The 17339-nt window shown below is 43.2% G+C and overlaps 1 protein-coding gene across 6 annotated transcripts in view; it reads left to right on the plus strand.

Moving 5' to 3' along the window:
* LOC143783139 (uncharacterized) overlaps positions 1-16693 on the plus strand; it is a 96881-nt gene extending 80188 nt beyond the window's left edge. Inside the window, exons 8-15 of one of the 6 annotated variants that reach the window (XM_077271453.1) lie at positions 9129-9164; positions 9731-9769; positions 10187-10231; positions 10831-10868; positions 12265-12309; positions 12901-12939; positions 14854-14883; positions 16597-16693. In XM_077271453.1, the coding sequence (XP_077127568.1) occupies positions 9129-9164; positions 9731-9769; positions 10187-10231; positions 10831-10868; positions 12265-12309; positions 12901-12939; positions 14854-14862 (251 nt within the window). In that variant the 3' untranslated portion in view covers positions 14863-14883; positions 16597-16693. Of the gene's footprint in view, positions 1-9128; positions 9165-9730; positions 9770-10186; positions 10232-10830; positions 10869-12264; positions 12310-12900; positions 12940-14853; positions 14900-16596 lie in introns of all 6 variants that reach the window. The other 5 variants (XM_077271452.1, XM_077271455.1, XM_077271454.1 and 2 more) reach the window with 5 other exon arrangements.
* Positions 16694-17339: the final 646 nt, after the last annotated feature.

Genomic DNA, 17339 nt, shown 5'->3' on the forward strand with positions numbered 1-17339 from the left:
ATAGTTTGAGCCAATATAATGAATGGCTAAAAAACTATCATATGAAGACAACCTAGAAATACACAGTAACTATACCATCTTGTGCAAGAAAACTACTAAACTGGCAAATGAATGGAATTAAGTGTAACTATAATTGGGCATGATTTACCTGTGGTATAATGTGCATGTGGAAGACCCTGGCTTCCCTCTGCACCAAGTGTTTATATGAAAGGGGACTTGTGACTGTAATAGCCTCAGGAGAGTACTGTATGGTGGTCTAGGCAGCACTCAACTCTGCTCCCAGCAAATTCATAGGGGTATTGTCACTAACAATAAGTTTGTAAGCACCTCTTGTCTGTCTCGTGATTCTAGTCTTATTTGTTTAGTCATAGGGGCTTCAGTCTCTTGTCCCTCTACCCTCACGCATTCCACAGTCTTGTCAGTAATCATGTCTGGCATTATCAAGTCTTTGTGTACCACAGTCCCGACTGCCCCAGTGTCAATCAAGAATTCTGTCTCTTTCCCTCCCAGCATTGGTATGGTGGTCATCAGGTCAGGACCAGGTCCGGAGGGGACAAGAACAGGGCACACATTTGTGACTGGGTTGTCAGTTTCCTAGTCTAAAGGTGAAGGAAGTGGTAAATTGGTCTGAGTGTCCATTTTCTCCACAATTCCAGCCCTTTACTGTTTCTAAGTCCTTAGGTCCCTCACTACGTCTCTACTGTTTTCCTTGTACTCCAGCATACATGACACGTCTTATTGTCCTAGTTTGTTCAACTCTTTAGCGACTATCAGGAGATCTTTTGGATCTACATTTCTCCATTCAGGTCTGGCTCTCTGTATTGCGTCTCGTAAGTCTTTGGTCATACCGTCAATGAATGTATTTACCAATACTTTAACATCAAGTGGGTTTACTGGACTGTACCCCATGTCTTCCCATTTCAGCTGTAACCGTCCAAAGTACATGTGTAAAAGTCTTAATTTGCATCTTAGTACTTCACCTGCTTTTGTGCTCACTAACTCCCTAGGCCTGCCCAGGTGCACTTATACTTCCATCATATTGTCTTTATTTGTCTGTAAAATGGGAAAGGTTGGTTCTCAGGGTCAGCCAATTGTTTTAGCGTAGCTAGCTAGTCAGAGAGCCTCCAGGGATAATACTCCTGTATCTGTCTTACCCTACCTGATGTGGTTGGTTCTCTGGTGGTGGGGGTGACTAGATGACCGGTTGGGGGTGACATGACATGCTGGTCTACAGCTCCTTCCCAAAAGGATTACTGTCAGCCTACTCCCAAAAGTTAATGTCCCCACTATCCACCAACCACAATCCTGTGTCAGCTTCTTATGTCACTACGTGTGATCTTGTCTGGATAGGATTCAGTGCAATTCTCTTAGGTCGGGTTGCAACACAGATCATACAAGTATTTCTCCAGTCTGCGTTTGTCTGACCACAGTGTTTACAAGTCCATCTGTCTTGTCTGGGTCTCTGGTTATACAAAGGTATAACCGTAGCAGTAATGTGTCAGTCATAGTCGGACTTTTAAGCATCAAAACATTCATAATACACCTTACTTCCGTCCTGCTGCACTCTCTCAGACGCCATTTATTCACTTGCTATTTTCCTCCTTTGTCTGTGCCTTTTTGAACATCCAAACATCCACTCACTGGCATTTTTGCCTTTTTCAATCTCGGTTCTCACATCTTTCACTGCTTCCTTTTTCAATCTGTACAGCGGTTTTGGATCCCATTGGGGGTCCTGACTGCACACAGAATAAGTTGCCCATGGCTTCAACTTATCCGCTCAACAACACCGAGCAGGTTACACCACCTACCACTCAGTGGACTTAAAGGATTTTACCAAGCAGGTTACACCACCTACCACTCGATAAATCAGCTGGCTAGCACAGCTCCATGGACGGCAAGGTTACACCACCTAATGCCGTAGACTGACTGTAGCAGGTTACACCACCTATACTACATCAGCCGTGTAGTTGGCTACCTCCTCTATTGATCCTCAATTTGCTATATCAATCACTCAACTTGAAGCAGGAGAATCTTTTTACCAATCTTTCAATCACTTACAAGTTTTCCTCTAAAATAGGCACAGTTCTTTTTCACTTTCAATTTCCAACTTACAATATTGTACTATTGTTTAAACACAAATCTCTCAGCGTGTACTAAACCAAGGACAGAGAAACTTAGAATGCAATACATGCCCCCCTTCCTCTGGCCCACAGCACAGAGATGAGAAATCACAAACAAGTCGCGCAGGGGTTCGCTTCCCTCCTCCCATCTGGTACACAGCACTGATAAGAGCGCAGTATCTTCTACACAGAAACGGATTGCAGCAGTTTTCAGACTTAATCTCTACAAAGCATTCAAACATTCATCCTCTCGGAATTAAAAACAGTTTCTCTATACAGGCAAATCACTGCATAACTTGAATAAGCTGATTCTGACCGCGTCCGGCCAAAACACATATAGAAACCTATCCAATGTCAAACCATATATAACACAGGTTTCACTGAATCTCAGATGTAATTAAATGTACATTAAAAATATCCACAACTCATTCATCCTGGACCTTCAACAACAGTTAGATAAGTAATGATACTTATGTGATCACTCATTCATACGTGCTCATTCAGGGATTGTTTTTTTCTTTTCCTTTCACTTTTTAGCTGATTTTACAAGATGAAAATCCCTTATCTCAATCACTCCACCTAATTCAGCTCAAACTGAGTTGAATAATATCTTCTGTCACATACAGAGGACCACACCTAACGGAACCCCTCATCAATCAGGGATTCATCTATTTATCCCTGATACTCATTTACTCATCTCTCATCTCATTCAGAGCTTCTCATAGACATACATACATACATACAGCCTGCCTATTTTGCACTTTGGAATTCACACAACTCTATATAAATAAAACTGCAGCAGTGTCCACTGACACTCTGAAAGCACTTTAAGGCCAAACAACAAAACCCACGGCCTTATACAAGATACAGCTTCATATAATGTACTGCCAGTCCAAAATGACCAAAATAACAACACTGCACAGAGTCTATCCCAGCTCTGTATTACACACTAAACAAATACATAACCAATTAGGATATTGACAAATAATACAGATAACAATTATCATCTTATTACTCTATTATTCAACTCTCATACGGACATAAACAGACAAAACACAAAACTCACTGGTGATGTGGATTCTTTGAACCGTGTTGGCAGCCTTTTACCCAGAGGTATGGACAGATCCAGAAGAGAGATTGCAGGTGCAAAACAGATTGTAAGAATAACATTTCTCACCTTGCTGCAGCTGGTGTTTGCATGTCCAATCTCTCAGGAAGCTCCCACATACGGATTCCGAATAGGCTGGTTACACGGCCCCCGTTCCGGGCGCCAAAACTGTCATAGCTGTTTTCGTTCTGACCCAATGTCAGCTGTCAGATCACCAGTGAGACCCAAATCAAGTAGTTACGCCTGTCATTTTACAAGCGCACTTGGAGACAAAAAGACACCTCACACATATCCTGTGAGCAAGTCACTTTTATCTGATATATTAAAAGCCAAAGCAATGTTTTATACCATTTACAACAAATGCATTTCAATGTAACTCATGTATCCCCCACCATCACCCAGGGTCATACTTTATTTACCATAACTCAGAACATGTTGTGGCTGACTATTGAAAGCATACATGATAAGAAGTATAGTCTCCTTGAAGAGGAGACCATCAGACTACTGCGTCAACAGATTCTAGTAATTCTAACACTTAAAGGCAAGAGGCACTTAAAGGCACACTATTAACCCTTCTATAACACACGCAAAGAGTCTCCTGAGTTATCCCCTATAATTATTACACCATCGTTCTTCTCAAGCATTTGTCAATTATAATGGTATCTCCCCACTGAGGGGCAGCCCAGTTCTGTCATTGGGATGTATAATATGGCTGCCCTATAATACCTCACCACTGACAAGCGGTGGACACCGCGTCAGCAGCGCCACACATGCGGCTGTCACCACACTTACCAGTACTGCTTCACTAAACAGACCAAGGAAGCTAATTACTACTTGCCGACACTGGCACGTTTTCTGTTATGATCCGGTGACCCTGGAGCCGCATGAGACTATCTCTGGAGTAGGTGGAACCTGTACTGACCGCAATCCTAATACTGACACCGCAACTAGAGTAGCCGTGGGATGTACCTAACCAGGCCTAGACACCTCGACACAGCCGGAGGACTAAATACCCTAAAGATGGAAATGGGAAATCCTATCTTGCCTCAGAGCAGAGCCCCAAAGGATTGGCAGCCCCCCACAAATATTGACTGTGAGTTTAAGAGGAAATACGTACACAGGCAGAAAAGACAGAGTTTAGCAAAAGAGGCACTTCTAGCTAAATAGAAAAGGATAGGACAGAGTTCTAAGCGGTCAGTATTAAAACACTAGAAAAATCCACAGCAGAATATACTATATACTACATCTAACTAAAGACATAGGATAACCGACATCCATAGAAAATCCATAGAAATATGCGTCCAAGGCCTCTCAGGGACCGGCAAAGGCAAAAGCAACCCACTAGCGCGGGAACAACAAGGCTTAGCCCACGCACAAGTCCCACAGGACTGCACAAAAGAACGCACATCCCGCGACAAAGAAGGCCACCAAAAAGACCTACCAACCAAATCTCTGGTACCAAAAATACCAGGATGACCAGCCAACACAGAACAATGAACCTCCGAAATCACCCTACTAGTCCATTTATCAGGAACGAACAGTTTCCCCACTGGACAGCGGTCAGGTTTGTCAGCCTGAAATTCCTGAAGAACACGTCGCAAATCAGGGGAGATGGCAGAAAGGACCACCCCTTCCTTTAGAATGCCGACCGGTTCAAGGACCTCCGGAGAATCAGGCAAAAAGCTCCTAGAGAGGGCATCAGCCTTAATATTCTTAGAACCCGGAAGATACGAGACCACGAAATCAAAACGGGAGAAAAACAAAGACCATCGAGCCTGTCTAGGATTCAGCTGCTTGGCAGACTCGAGGTAAATCAGATTTTTATGATCGGTCAAGACCACAATACGATGCTTGGCTCCCTCAAGCCAATGTCGCCATTCCTAGAACGCCCACTTCATAGCCAACAATTCCCGATTGCCGACATCATAATTACGTTCAGCAGGCGAAAACTTTCGGGAAAAGAAGGCACATGGTTTCATCAACGAACCATCAGAATTCCTCTGAGATAAAACGGCCCCTGCCCCAATCTCAGAAGCGTCAACCTCAACCTGAAATGGAAGAGAAACATCTGGCTGATGCAACACCGGGGCAGAAGTAAATCGGCGTTTAAGCTCCTGAAAGGCAGAGACAGCCGCAGAGGACCAATTCGTCACATCAGCGCCCTTTTTTGTCAAATCGGTCAGGGGTTTAACCACACTGGAGAAGTTAGCAATGAAACGGCGATAAAAATTAGCAAAGCCCAAAAATTTCTGAAGACTCTTCACGGACGTGGGCTGAATCCAATCATGAATGGCCTGAACCTTAACCGGATCCATCTCTATAGATGAGGGAGAAAAAATAAAGCCCAAAAAAGAAACCTTCTGCACTCCAAAAAGACACTTAGACCCCTTCACAAATAAAGCATTGTCACGAAGGATCTGAAAAACCATCCTGACCTGTTTCACATGAGACTCCCACTCATCGGAAAAAATCAAAATGTCATCCAAATATACAATGATGAATTTATCAAGATAATTCCGGAAGATATCATGCATGAAGGACTGGAAAACAGATGGAGCATTAGAGAGCCCGAAGGGCATCACAAGGTATTCAAAATGGCCCTCGGGTGTATTAAACGCAGTTTTCCATTCGTCACCCTGCTTAATACGAATAAGATTATATGCCCCTCGAAGGTCAATCTTAGTAAACCAACTAGCCCCCTTAATCCTAGCAAACAAATCAGAAAGCAAAGGCAACGGGTATTGAAATTTGACCGTGATCTTATTCAAGAGGCGATAATCAATACAAGGTCTCAAGGAGCCATCCTTCTTGGCAACAAAAAAAAATCCCGCTCCCAATGGTGAAGAAGATGGCCGAATATGCCCTTTCTCCAAAGACTCCTTAATATAACTCCGCATGGCGGTATGTTCAGGCACAGACAGGTTGAAAAGTCGGCCCTTGGGAAACTTACAACCTGGAATCAAGTCAATAGCACAATCACAGTCCCTATGCGGTGGAAGGGAACTGGACTTGGGCTCATTGAACACATCCTGAAAATCAGACAAGAACTCTGGAATTTCAGAAGGAGGGGAAGAGGAGATTGACATCAAAGGAACGTCACCATGAACCCCCTGACAACCCCAACTAGTCACAGACATAGACTTCCAATCCAACACAGGATTATGTACCTGCAACCATGGAAAACCCAGCACAATAGCATCATGCAAATTATGCAACACCAAAAAGCGACAATCCTCCCGATGGGCTGGTGCCATGCACATGGTCACCTGTGTCCAAAACTGGGGTTTATTTTTAGCCAAAGGTGTAGCATCAATGCCCCTTAAAGGAATAGGGTTCTCCAAAGACTGCAAGGGGAAACCACAACGTCTAGCGAACTCAAAGTCCATTAAATTCAAGGCGGCGCCAGAATCTACAAACGCCATGACAGAAAATGATGACAATGAGCAGATCAATGTCACAGATAACAGAAATTTAGGTTGTACGGTACCAATGGTAACTGAACTAGCGATTCTCTTGATATGCTTAGGGCAGACCGAAATGACATGAGAAGCATTGTCACAGTAAAAACACAACCCATTCTGACGTCTGAATCCCCGTTGTTCAGCTCCAGACAGAATCCTATCGCACTGCATAGGCTCAGGTATCTGCTCGGAGGACAACGCCACAGCGCGCACAGCTCTGCGCTCACGCAGGCGCCGATAAATCTGAATGGCCAGAGACATAGAATCGCTCAGACCAATAGGCGTGGGGAACCCCACCATAACATCTTTAACAGATTCAGAAAGACCCTTTCTGAAAATTGCCGCCAAAGCATCATCATTCCATTTAGTCAGCACAGACCATTTTCTAAATTTCTGACAATACAATTCTGCCGCTTCTTGACCCTGAAACAGGGCCAACAAGGTCTTCTCAGCATGATCCACAGAATTTGGTTCATCATAAAATAATCCTAGAGCCTGAAAAAAGGCTTCTACATTAAGCAAGGCAGGATTCCCAGATTCCAGGGAAAATGCCCAATCCTGAGGATCGCCACGCAGCAGGGAGATGACAATTTTAACCTGCTGAATGGGATCACCAGAAGAACGAGGTTTCAGAGCAAAAAACAGTTTACAGTTATTTTTAAAACTCAAAAATTTAGACCTGTCCCCAAAAAATAAATCAGGAGTAGGAATCCTAGGCTCTAAAACCGGAGTCTGAACAATATAATCGGAAATACCCTGTACCCTAGCAGCTAGTTGGTCTACACGAGAAGCTAATCCCTGAACATCCATGCTAGCACACAGCTCTTCAGTCACCCAGAGGAAAAGAGGGAAGGAAAGACAAAACAGACTGCAGAAAAAAAATGGCTCAGGACTTTTCTTCCCTTCTTCTGAGATGCATTTAACTCATTGTTGGCCAGTTGTACTGTTATGATCCGGTGACCCTGGAGCCGCATGAGACTATCTCTGAAGTAGGTGGAACCTGTACTGACCGCAATCCTAATACTGACACCGCAACTAGAAGTAGCCGTGGGATGTACCTAACCAGGCCTAGATACCTCGACACAGCCGGAGGACTAAATACCGCTAAAGATGGAAATGGGAAATCCTATCTTGCCTCACAGCAGAGCCCCAAAGGATAGGCAGCCCCCCACAAATATTGACTGTGAGTTTAAGAGGAAATACGTACACAGGCAGAAAAGACAGAGTTTAGCAAAAGATGCACTTCTAGCTAAATAGAAAAGGATAGGACAGAGTTCTAAGCGGTCAGTATTAAAACACTAGAAAAATCCACAGCAGAATATACTATATACTACATCTAACTAAAGACATAGGATGTATATCTGCATCTCCAGAGAAACCAGCATGACAGAAAAATTAAAACAAAGTCTAAGCTGGACAAAAGCACAATAGATTGCACTGCACATAAAAGCACACTGCATGCGTGCTACAGAGAACCAAAACAAGACACTTATCTTAGCTGAAATGACAGCAGGGCAAGTGGAGCCAGACAGAGATGCAATCCCTCCAAGATACAATGGACAACTGGCAGGGATTGATGGATCCTACAAACCTAAATACCTAATAGAACAGCAATAAGCAGAAACACCTGCCCTGGCCTATAATCCAGAGACCACTGCACTACCACTAACAACCACCGGAGGGAGCCCAAGAGCAGAATTCACAACAGTTTTCCTCACCACCATCTATAAATACGTAACTGATGAAGGTCAAGTTGATGACCGAAACGTTTTTTGTTGCTGGAATAATAAAACGCTTACATATAAGTTGAGTGCCAGGTTTTTCTAATATATGATTAAGGTGTTGGAACCTACCTGGGCACCACATATTGAAGCTGTGCACATGTTTACTCGCTAAATTGTCTCCCAGTAATATAGACTGGATGTGAGGTCTGTGTGTCTCTCCCAGTAATATAGGCTGGATGTGAGATCTGTGTGTCTCTCCCAGTAATATAGGCTGGATGTGAGGTCTGTAACTCCCAGTAATATAGGCTGGATGTGAGGTCTGTGTGTCTTCGAGTAATATAGTCTGGTTGTGACGTCTGTGTCTCTCCCAGTAATATAGGCTGGATGTGAGATCTGTGTGTCTCTCCCAGTAATATAGGCTGGATGTGAGGTCTGTAACTCCCAGTAATATAGGCTGGATGTGAGGTCTGTGTGTCTCCCAGTTATATAGGCTGCAGACTCTACCGCAAATGTGAACCTAGCCTTAGATGGTGACGCGAGGGCATGGCCACTGCTCCTATTCCCATAGAGCTGTTAAATGAGTGCATGGTGACACGAGTGCATGGCCACTGCTGTATTCCCATAGGACTTTTAGAGTCCCATTAGCGCACAGTCGTCTTTTTGCTCTCAGAGAGCGTCCCAAGAAATTCCACATTAACAATTTTCTACTTTTTAGGTGGCAGAGGAGGCTGGAGAGGCTATGGGAGAAGAGGTAAGGCCTTACTCCCCTCATTTTAGTGTCTTCCCCGCTGCAGCAATCATTCATGAACTTGCTGTAAACTAAAAATATTTATTTTTTTATTATAAAAAATTAATTGACCACAGAAATGTAAACACACATGAAATAAATGAGGAAATATAAGTATTTTTACATTATGCACAAATAAGGCAATGATGTAATACTGACTGTACAAATTACAGTATTAAAAACTGCCTAATAAACAAAAACTGAATCTGTAAATATGGAGACGATATAATTGGTGTGGAAAATCAAAAGTAGCAAAACGACAAGTCGTCCAACCCCAGCACGTTTTTTGCCATCGTTCTTCTCAAGCATTTGTCAATTATAATAGTATCTCCCCATTGAAGGGCAGCCCAGTTCTGTTATTGGGATGTATAATATGGCTGCCCTATAATACCTCACCACTGAGGAGCAGCCATCAGTGCTATATAATATGATTGCAATATATTAAGCGAATAAAAACTTAGATGGAAGGAGTGCTTCGTTAATGACTTAATGACTGCACTGTAACACTTTTGTGTGATTCTTGGTTTTAGGAGACAATGATTTTGGCAGCAGAGGATTTGGAAGATCAGGTAATGCTCCATGTCTTTCCCAGTAATATAGGCTGGATGTGAGGCCTGTGTTTCTTTTCCAGTAGTATAGGCTGGATGTGAGGCCTGTAACTCCCAGTAATATAGGCTGGATGTGAGGTCTGTGTGTCTCTCCCAGTAAAATAGGCTGGATGTGAGGTCTGTGTGTCTTCCAGTAATATAGGCTACGGACTCCACCGCAAATGTTAACCTAGCCTTAGATGGTGGCGCGAGGGCATGGCCACTGCTCCTATTCCCATGGGGCTGTTAGATGAGTGCATGGTGGCACGAGTGCATGGCCACTGCTGTATTCCCATAGGGCTTTTAGAGTCCCATTAGCGCACAGTCGTTCTTTTGCTCTCAGAGATTGTCCCAAGAGATTTCCAAGGAATTCCACATTAACAATTTTCTACTTTCTAGGTGGCAGTAGTGGTTTCAGAGTCAGCAGAGGCTATGGGAGAAGAGGTAAGGCCTTACTCCCCTCATTTTAGTGTCTTCCCCGTTGCAGCAATCATTCATGAACTTGCTATAAACTAAAAATATTAAATTTTTGATTATAAAAAATTAATTGACCACAGAAATATAAACACACATGAAATAAATGAGGAAATATAAGTATTTTTACATTATGCACAAATAAGGCAACGATGTAATACTGACTGTACAAATTGCAGTATTAAAAACTGCCTAATAGAAATACAATAATTGCCTGGTGGTCAAAATAAACAAAAACTGAATCCGTAAATATGGAGACGATGGATAATTGGTGTGGAAAATCAAAAGTAGCAAAAAGACAAGTCGTCCAACCCCAGCACGTTTTTTGCCATCGTTCTTCTCCATCATTTGTCAATTATAATAGTATCTCACCACTGAGGGGCAGCCCAGTTCTATTATTGGGATGTATAATATAGCTGCCCTATAATACATCACCACTGAGGAGCAGCTGTCAGTGCTATATAATATGATTGAAATATATTAAGTGAATAAAAACTTAAATGGAAGGAGTGCTTCGTTAATGACTTAATGACTGCACTGTAACACTTTTGTGTGATTCTTGGTTTTAGGAGACAATGATTTGGCAGCAGGGGATTTGGAAGATCAGGTAATGCTCCATGTCTTTCCCAGTAATATAGGTTGGATGTGAGGCCTGTGTGTGTCTCCCAGTAATTTAGGCTTAATGTGAGGTCTGTGTCTCTCCCAGTAATATAGGCTGGATGTGAGGTCTGTGTGTCTTTTCCAGTAATATAGGCTGGATGTGAGGCCTGTGTGTCTCTCCCAGTAATTTAGGCTGGATGTGAGGTCTGTGTCTCTCCCAGTAATATAGGCTGGATGTGAGGTCTGTGTGTCTTTTCCAGTAATATAGGCTGGATGTGAGGTCTGTGTGTCTCTCCCAGTAATTTAGGCTGGATGTGAGGTCTGTGTCTCTCCCAGTAATATAGGCTGGATGTGAGGTCTGTGTGTCTTTTCCAGTAATATAGGCTGGATGTGAGCTCTGTGTGTCTCCCCCTGTAATATAAGCTGGATGTGAGGTCCGTGTGTCTCTCCCAGTAATATAGGCTGGATGTGAGGTCTGTGTGTCTCTCTCAGTAATATAGGCTGGATGTTAGGTCTGTGTCTCTCCCAGTAATATAGGCTGGATGTGAGGTCTGTGTCTCTCCCAGTAATATAGGCTGGATGTGAGGTCTGTGTGTCTCTCCCAGTAATATAGGCTGGATGTGAGGCCTGTGTGTCTCCCTCAGTAATATAGGCTGGATGTGAGGTCTGTGTGTCTCCCAGTAATATAGGCTGGATGTGAGGCCTGTGTGTCTCCCCCAGTAATATACGCTGGATGTGAGGTCTGTGTGTCTCCCAGTAATATAGGCTGGATGTGAGGTCTGTGTGTCTCCCAGTAATATAGGCTGGATGTGAGGCCTGTGTGTCTCTCCCAGTAATATAGGCTGGATGTGAGGCCTGTAACTCCCAGTAATATAGGCTGGATGTGAGGTCTGTGTGTGTCTCCCAGTAATATAGGATGGATGTGAGGTCTGTGTCTCTCCCAGTAATATAGGCTGGATGTGAGATCTGTGTGTCTCTCCCAGTAATATAGGCTGGAGGTGAGATCTGTGTGTCTCTCCCAGTAATATAGGCTGGATGTGAGGTCTGTGTCTCTCCCAGTAATATAGGCTGGATGTGAGATCTGTGTGTCTCTCCCAGTAATATAGGCTGGATGCGAGGCCTGTAACTCCCAGTAATATAGGCTGGTTGTGAGGTCTGTGTGTCCCCCAGTAATATAGGCTGCAGACTCTACCGCAAATGTGAACCTAGCCTTAGATGGTGGCGCGAGGGCATGGCCACTGCTCTTATTCCCATGGGGCTGTTAGATGAGTGCATGGTGGCACGAGTGCATGGCCACTGCTGTATTCCCATAGGGCTTTTAGAGTCCCATTAGCGCACAGTCATCCTTTTGCTCTCAGAGAGCGTCCCAAGGAATTCCACATTAATAATTTTCTACTTTCTAGGTGGCAGTAGTGGTTTCAGAGTCAGCAGAGGCTATGGGAGAAGAGGTAAGGCCTTACTCCCCTCATTTTAGTGTCTTCCCCGCTGCAGCAATCATTCATGAACTTGCTGTAAACTAAAAATATTTATATTTTGATTACAAAAAGTTAATTGACCACAGAAATATAAACACACATGAAATAAATGAGGAAATATAAGTATTTTTACATTACGCACAAATAAGGCAACGATGTAATACTGACTGTACAAATTGCAGTATTAAAAACTGCCTAATAGAAATACAATAATTGCCTGGTGGTCAAAATAAACAAAAACTGAATCACTAAATATGGAGACGATAGGTAATTGGTGTGGAGGATCAAAAGTAGAAATAAGACAAGTTGTCCAACCCCAGCACGTTTTTTGCCATCGTTCTTCTCAAGCATTTGTCAATTATAATAGTATCTCACCACTGAGGGGCAGCCCAGTTCTGGTATTGGGATGTATAATATGGCTGCCCTATAATACCTCACCACTGAGGAGCAGCTGTCAGTGCTATATAATATGATTGAAATATATTAAGCGAATAAAAACTTAGATGGAAGGAGTGCTTCATTAATGACTGCACTGTAACACTTTTGTGTGATTCTTGGTTTTAGGAGACAATGATTTTGGCAGCAGAGGATTTGGAAGATCAGGTAATGCTCCATGTCTTTCCCAGTAATATAGGCTGGATGTGAGGTCTGTGTCTTTTCCAGTAATATAGGCTGGATGTGAGGCCTGTAACTCCCAGTAATATAGGCTGGATGTGAGGTCTGTGTCTCTCCCAGTAATATAGGCTGGATGTGAGGTCTGTGTGTCTCTCCCAGTAATATAGGCTGGGTGTGAGGTCTGTGTCTCTCCCAGTAATATAGGCTGGATGTGAGGTCTGTGTGTCTCTCCCAGTAATATAGGCTGAATGTGAGGCCTGTGTCTCTCCCAGTAATATAGGCTGGATGTGAGGTCTGTGTGTCTCTCCCAGTAATATAGGCTGGGTGTGAGGTCTGTGTCTCTCCCAGTAATATAGGCTGGATGTGAGGTCTGTGTCTCTCCCAGTAATATAGGCTGGATGTGAGGTCTGTGTGTCTCTCCCAGTAATATAGGCTGGATGTGAGGTCTGTGTCTCTCCCAGTAATATAGGTTGGATGTGAGGTCTGTGTGTGTCTCCCAGTAATATAGGCTGGATGTGAGGTCTGTGTGTCTCTCCCAGTAATATAGGCTGGATGTGAGGTCTGTGTGTCTCTCCCTGTAATATAGGCTGGATGTGAGGTCTGTGTGTCTCTCCCAGTAATATAGGCTGGATGTGAGGTCTGTGTCTCTCCCAGTAATATAGGCTGGATGTGAGGTCTGTGTGTCTCTCCCAGTAATATAGGCTGGATGTGAGGTCTGTGTGTCTCTCCCAGTAATATAGGCTGGATGTGAGGTCTGTGTCATCCAGTAATACAGGCTGGATGTGAGGCCTGTGTGTCTCCCAGTAATACAGGCTGGATTTGAGGTCTCTGTGTGTTTCCCAGTAATATAGGCTGGATGTGAGGTCTGTGTGTCTCTCCCAGTAATATAGGCTGGATGTGAGGTCTGTGTCATCCAGTAATACAGGCTGGATGTGAGGCCTGTGTGTCTCCCAGTAATATAGGCTGGATTTGAGGTCTCTGTGTGTTTCCCAGTAATATAGGCTGGATGTGAGGTCTCTGTGTGTTTCCCAGTAATATAGGCTGGATGTGAGGTCTGTGTGTCTCTCCCAGTAATATAGGCTGGATGTGAGGTCTGTGTCATCCAGTAATACAGGCTGGATGTGAGGCCTGTGTGTCTCCCAGTAATATAGGCTGGATTTGAGGTCTCTGTGTGTTTCCCAGTAATATAGGCTGGATGTGAGGCCTGTATGTCTCTCCCAGTAATTTAGGCTGGATGTGACGTCAGTGTGCTGAGGGTTCACAACATAATCCGCAAACATTGGCCACTCCTGAACAAAGCTTACCCCAACATCCAGATTTTCAGGAATCCACCACTCATGTGCACCAGACGCCCTAACAACATACGTGACACTGTTGTAAAGGCGGATCTAGGATCCGTCAGAACCACATCTACCAGAACCCTCAGTGGACAGAGAAGGACAGGTACCTTCCCATGCCTCAGTTGCATGAGTTGTTCAAACGTCATCAAGGGCAACGAGGTAGTTCATCCACGCACGGGCAAATCTTATCCCATTAAGGACTATTATACATGCGAGTCCAACTTTGTTGTTTACATCATTAAGTGTCCTTGTGGCCTACTATATGTGGGCGAAACAACTCAAGCCATGAGGGACCGTATCTCAAGCCATAAATCTACTATCAGATGTGAAAAATTATGGTTACCCCTTCCTGCCCATTTCAAGGAAGCTAAACATAACATGGCGCAACTCAGGTTCCAGATAATAGAGAAAGTCCCAAGACTAAGGAGGGGCGGGAATCATATTAAGCTGTTGAAACAGCACGAAACATATTGGATATATACTCTTGACACTCTTCATCCTAGGGGTCTCAACCACGATATGGATTGGTTAATATAATAAAAACTCTAATTTTTTCTCCTAGAACAATTGAGTTCCTATAGTCACAACCCATGTACGTAGCCGAGATGGTAAGATGTACTACTCCTTATTCCCCCCCCCACTCCCTCCCCGCTTCTTTCCTTTGCTTTTTTCTATGTTTTTTTTCCCCCTTTTATTTAGTTTATTTGGTTTGGACTCCTACGTGTATGCTCAATTTATTTTATTTGTTGCAAATCAGTTCTATTAATTTATTCTGTTTATTTGATCTATACTTCATCCATGTATTTTTTCATTTACTATTTGATTTTTTTCATTTCATTATTTCATGTATTACTATTATTATTTTGTATTAATATTTTTATTTTTCTGTATCCCGTTTCTTCATCTGTACTTGTACGCATTACCCTGTGATTTTGCATATTTGTTTGATTAATTATTTCCATTTATCTTTGAGTCCACGCTTTACATATCATGTTCCCTAAATGTCATCATTTACTTGTTCCATTCTGTGTATCCATCAGTCATCCTTTATTATTTACCTCTCTTCCAACACCCACATCCACCTATCCATGTTTACTCTTCTCTTCCTATCCTTGTGTCCCATGATCTACATACTGCCTTTTCCATACTCTTCTCCGCAACGATTCACCATGCAGCCTCCCTATGCCAGCGGCCCCTCCTCTTCCCTGCTCTTACCACATACACTAAGTCACCGCGTCAGCCCGCCCTCCACTCTTGCTGCCATGGTTACGCATATACTAGCCCATTACACAGACGCACAGCGTCGCTGGGCTTCTGCGCATGCGCCGGCGTTCATCTGGACTTCCGGTCACATGACCGGCCGATGCGCTATAAGGCAGTGAGCTCCGCTCACTGGCGCTACCTCCTTCTTCTTGGGCACACACCTGCCAGCCCTCCCACTTTGCCACCAACGTCGGCTTTTTCAGCCACAATCTCAGGCACCGCGTGACTTTCCTGCTGTAAGCCCAGCTACTGTTGAGATAAGTAACGTTCCTTTTTTACTTCCCCCTATACTTACCTTGCCTTGCAGCTTCCTTTATCTTCAGCATAACCATCTACCTCAAGGCTACAGTTTATCCCAACGTGGTAATGACTACACTTTATTGATTACCACCACTCATAGTGATATATACTATGTTCTGAATCTCTTCCATATTACCCTCTCCTTTAGTGGTACCACCGTTCAACATACCCTAGCCACACGATTTATTTATGTCTCTCCTAGGTGGCCACTAGTGTAAGTTTCTTCCATATCACGCTTTTACCTTTCTCCCTTCTTTCCTTCCCCTTTTTTTCCTTCTCTCCCTCCCCTTCCCCATTCCAACACATATGACACCTATTGGATACAAGACTATCCCATTATGGGGTGCTTACGATTCTTTGTGATTCCTCATGGTTTTTTGTTATCCCTAACAGGACATACCTAAACAATGTTTCTCTTCTCCCTGATGGGATTATGCAAATACGATTAATACTTAATTGCAACGGTATGTCCTCTTTTGTACTTTCGCCACACATTCTTCCATCTAACTACGTGTACATTATGGTTATTTTCGGATTTTTTCCTTTTTTCCTATTCTCGGCATGTCTACACACCCTATGATAAAAGTGGTTTGTTCCAACACCAAACTATGATCAGTACATGGTCTGCTTCACTTATGCACTTTTTCCATGACATGGCTCAATTTCTTTGTATATATGTATATATTTTTACCTGGCTGTATATATTGTATTTTTATGTATATATTTCTTTCATTTTTTTCAGCGACATTGTGATCAAGGCCACAGAGTGGCCGAAACGTCAAATTACCTGTCGCTTATCACCTATTAAATTAATAAATCTTGCTTGAAGCAAAATCCGCTCTATGAGTGCAGTGATTATTTACTTTGCTGTTTATGGGATCCCTGAATCCATTCACTAGCACCATACAATCTACCCTAAGTTGTGTGCCAGCCATCCGTTTCTTCTCCCAGTAATATAGGCTGGATGTGAGGTCTGTGTGTCTCTCCCAGTAATATATGGTTAGGTTAACGTGTGCACAACCAAATTTGGTGCACGGGTAGGTTCCCAAACCGTAATCAATCAATAATACAAAACCCGGCACTCAACTTAATGGTGAGAAGAAATAACAAAATTTATTGTGTCCCAAATCCAACAAAACGTTTCGGTCTCACAACGGGACCTTCATCAGTAACTGAAACAAGTGTATACATACAATCAAAAAACAAGATTGGGAGAATACAGAACATATAAATAACAACAAAAACCAAAGTATATACAACATATGCAATTCCTTATGCATATGACTATGGCAGTTTACGATGGTGAGTAGGAACTATTAGTGTAGAAGAGTGACCTATATCGTGGCACAGTGGTAGTACAGTGATGGAAAAATACATACCGTAATTTGGGATAATGTTGGGAGAAAGTGACTATATGACCTGTCTGGGAGTAAACACACGGACTGAGATGAGTGAGTGAATATAAAAGAGAGTACCACACAGAGG

The sequence above is a fragment of the Ranitomeya variabilis genome, chromosome 6 (assembly GCF_051348905.1).
Source record: "Ranitomeya variabilis isolate aRanVar5 chromosome 6, aRanVar5.hap1, whole genome shotgun sequence".
NCBI classification, from domain to species: Eukaryota; Metazoa; Chordata; class Amphibia; order Anura; family Dendrobatidae; genus Ranitomeya; species Ranitomeya variabilis.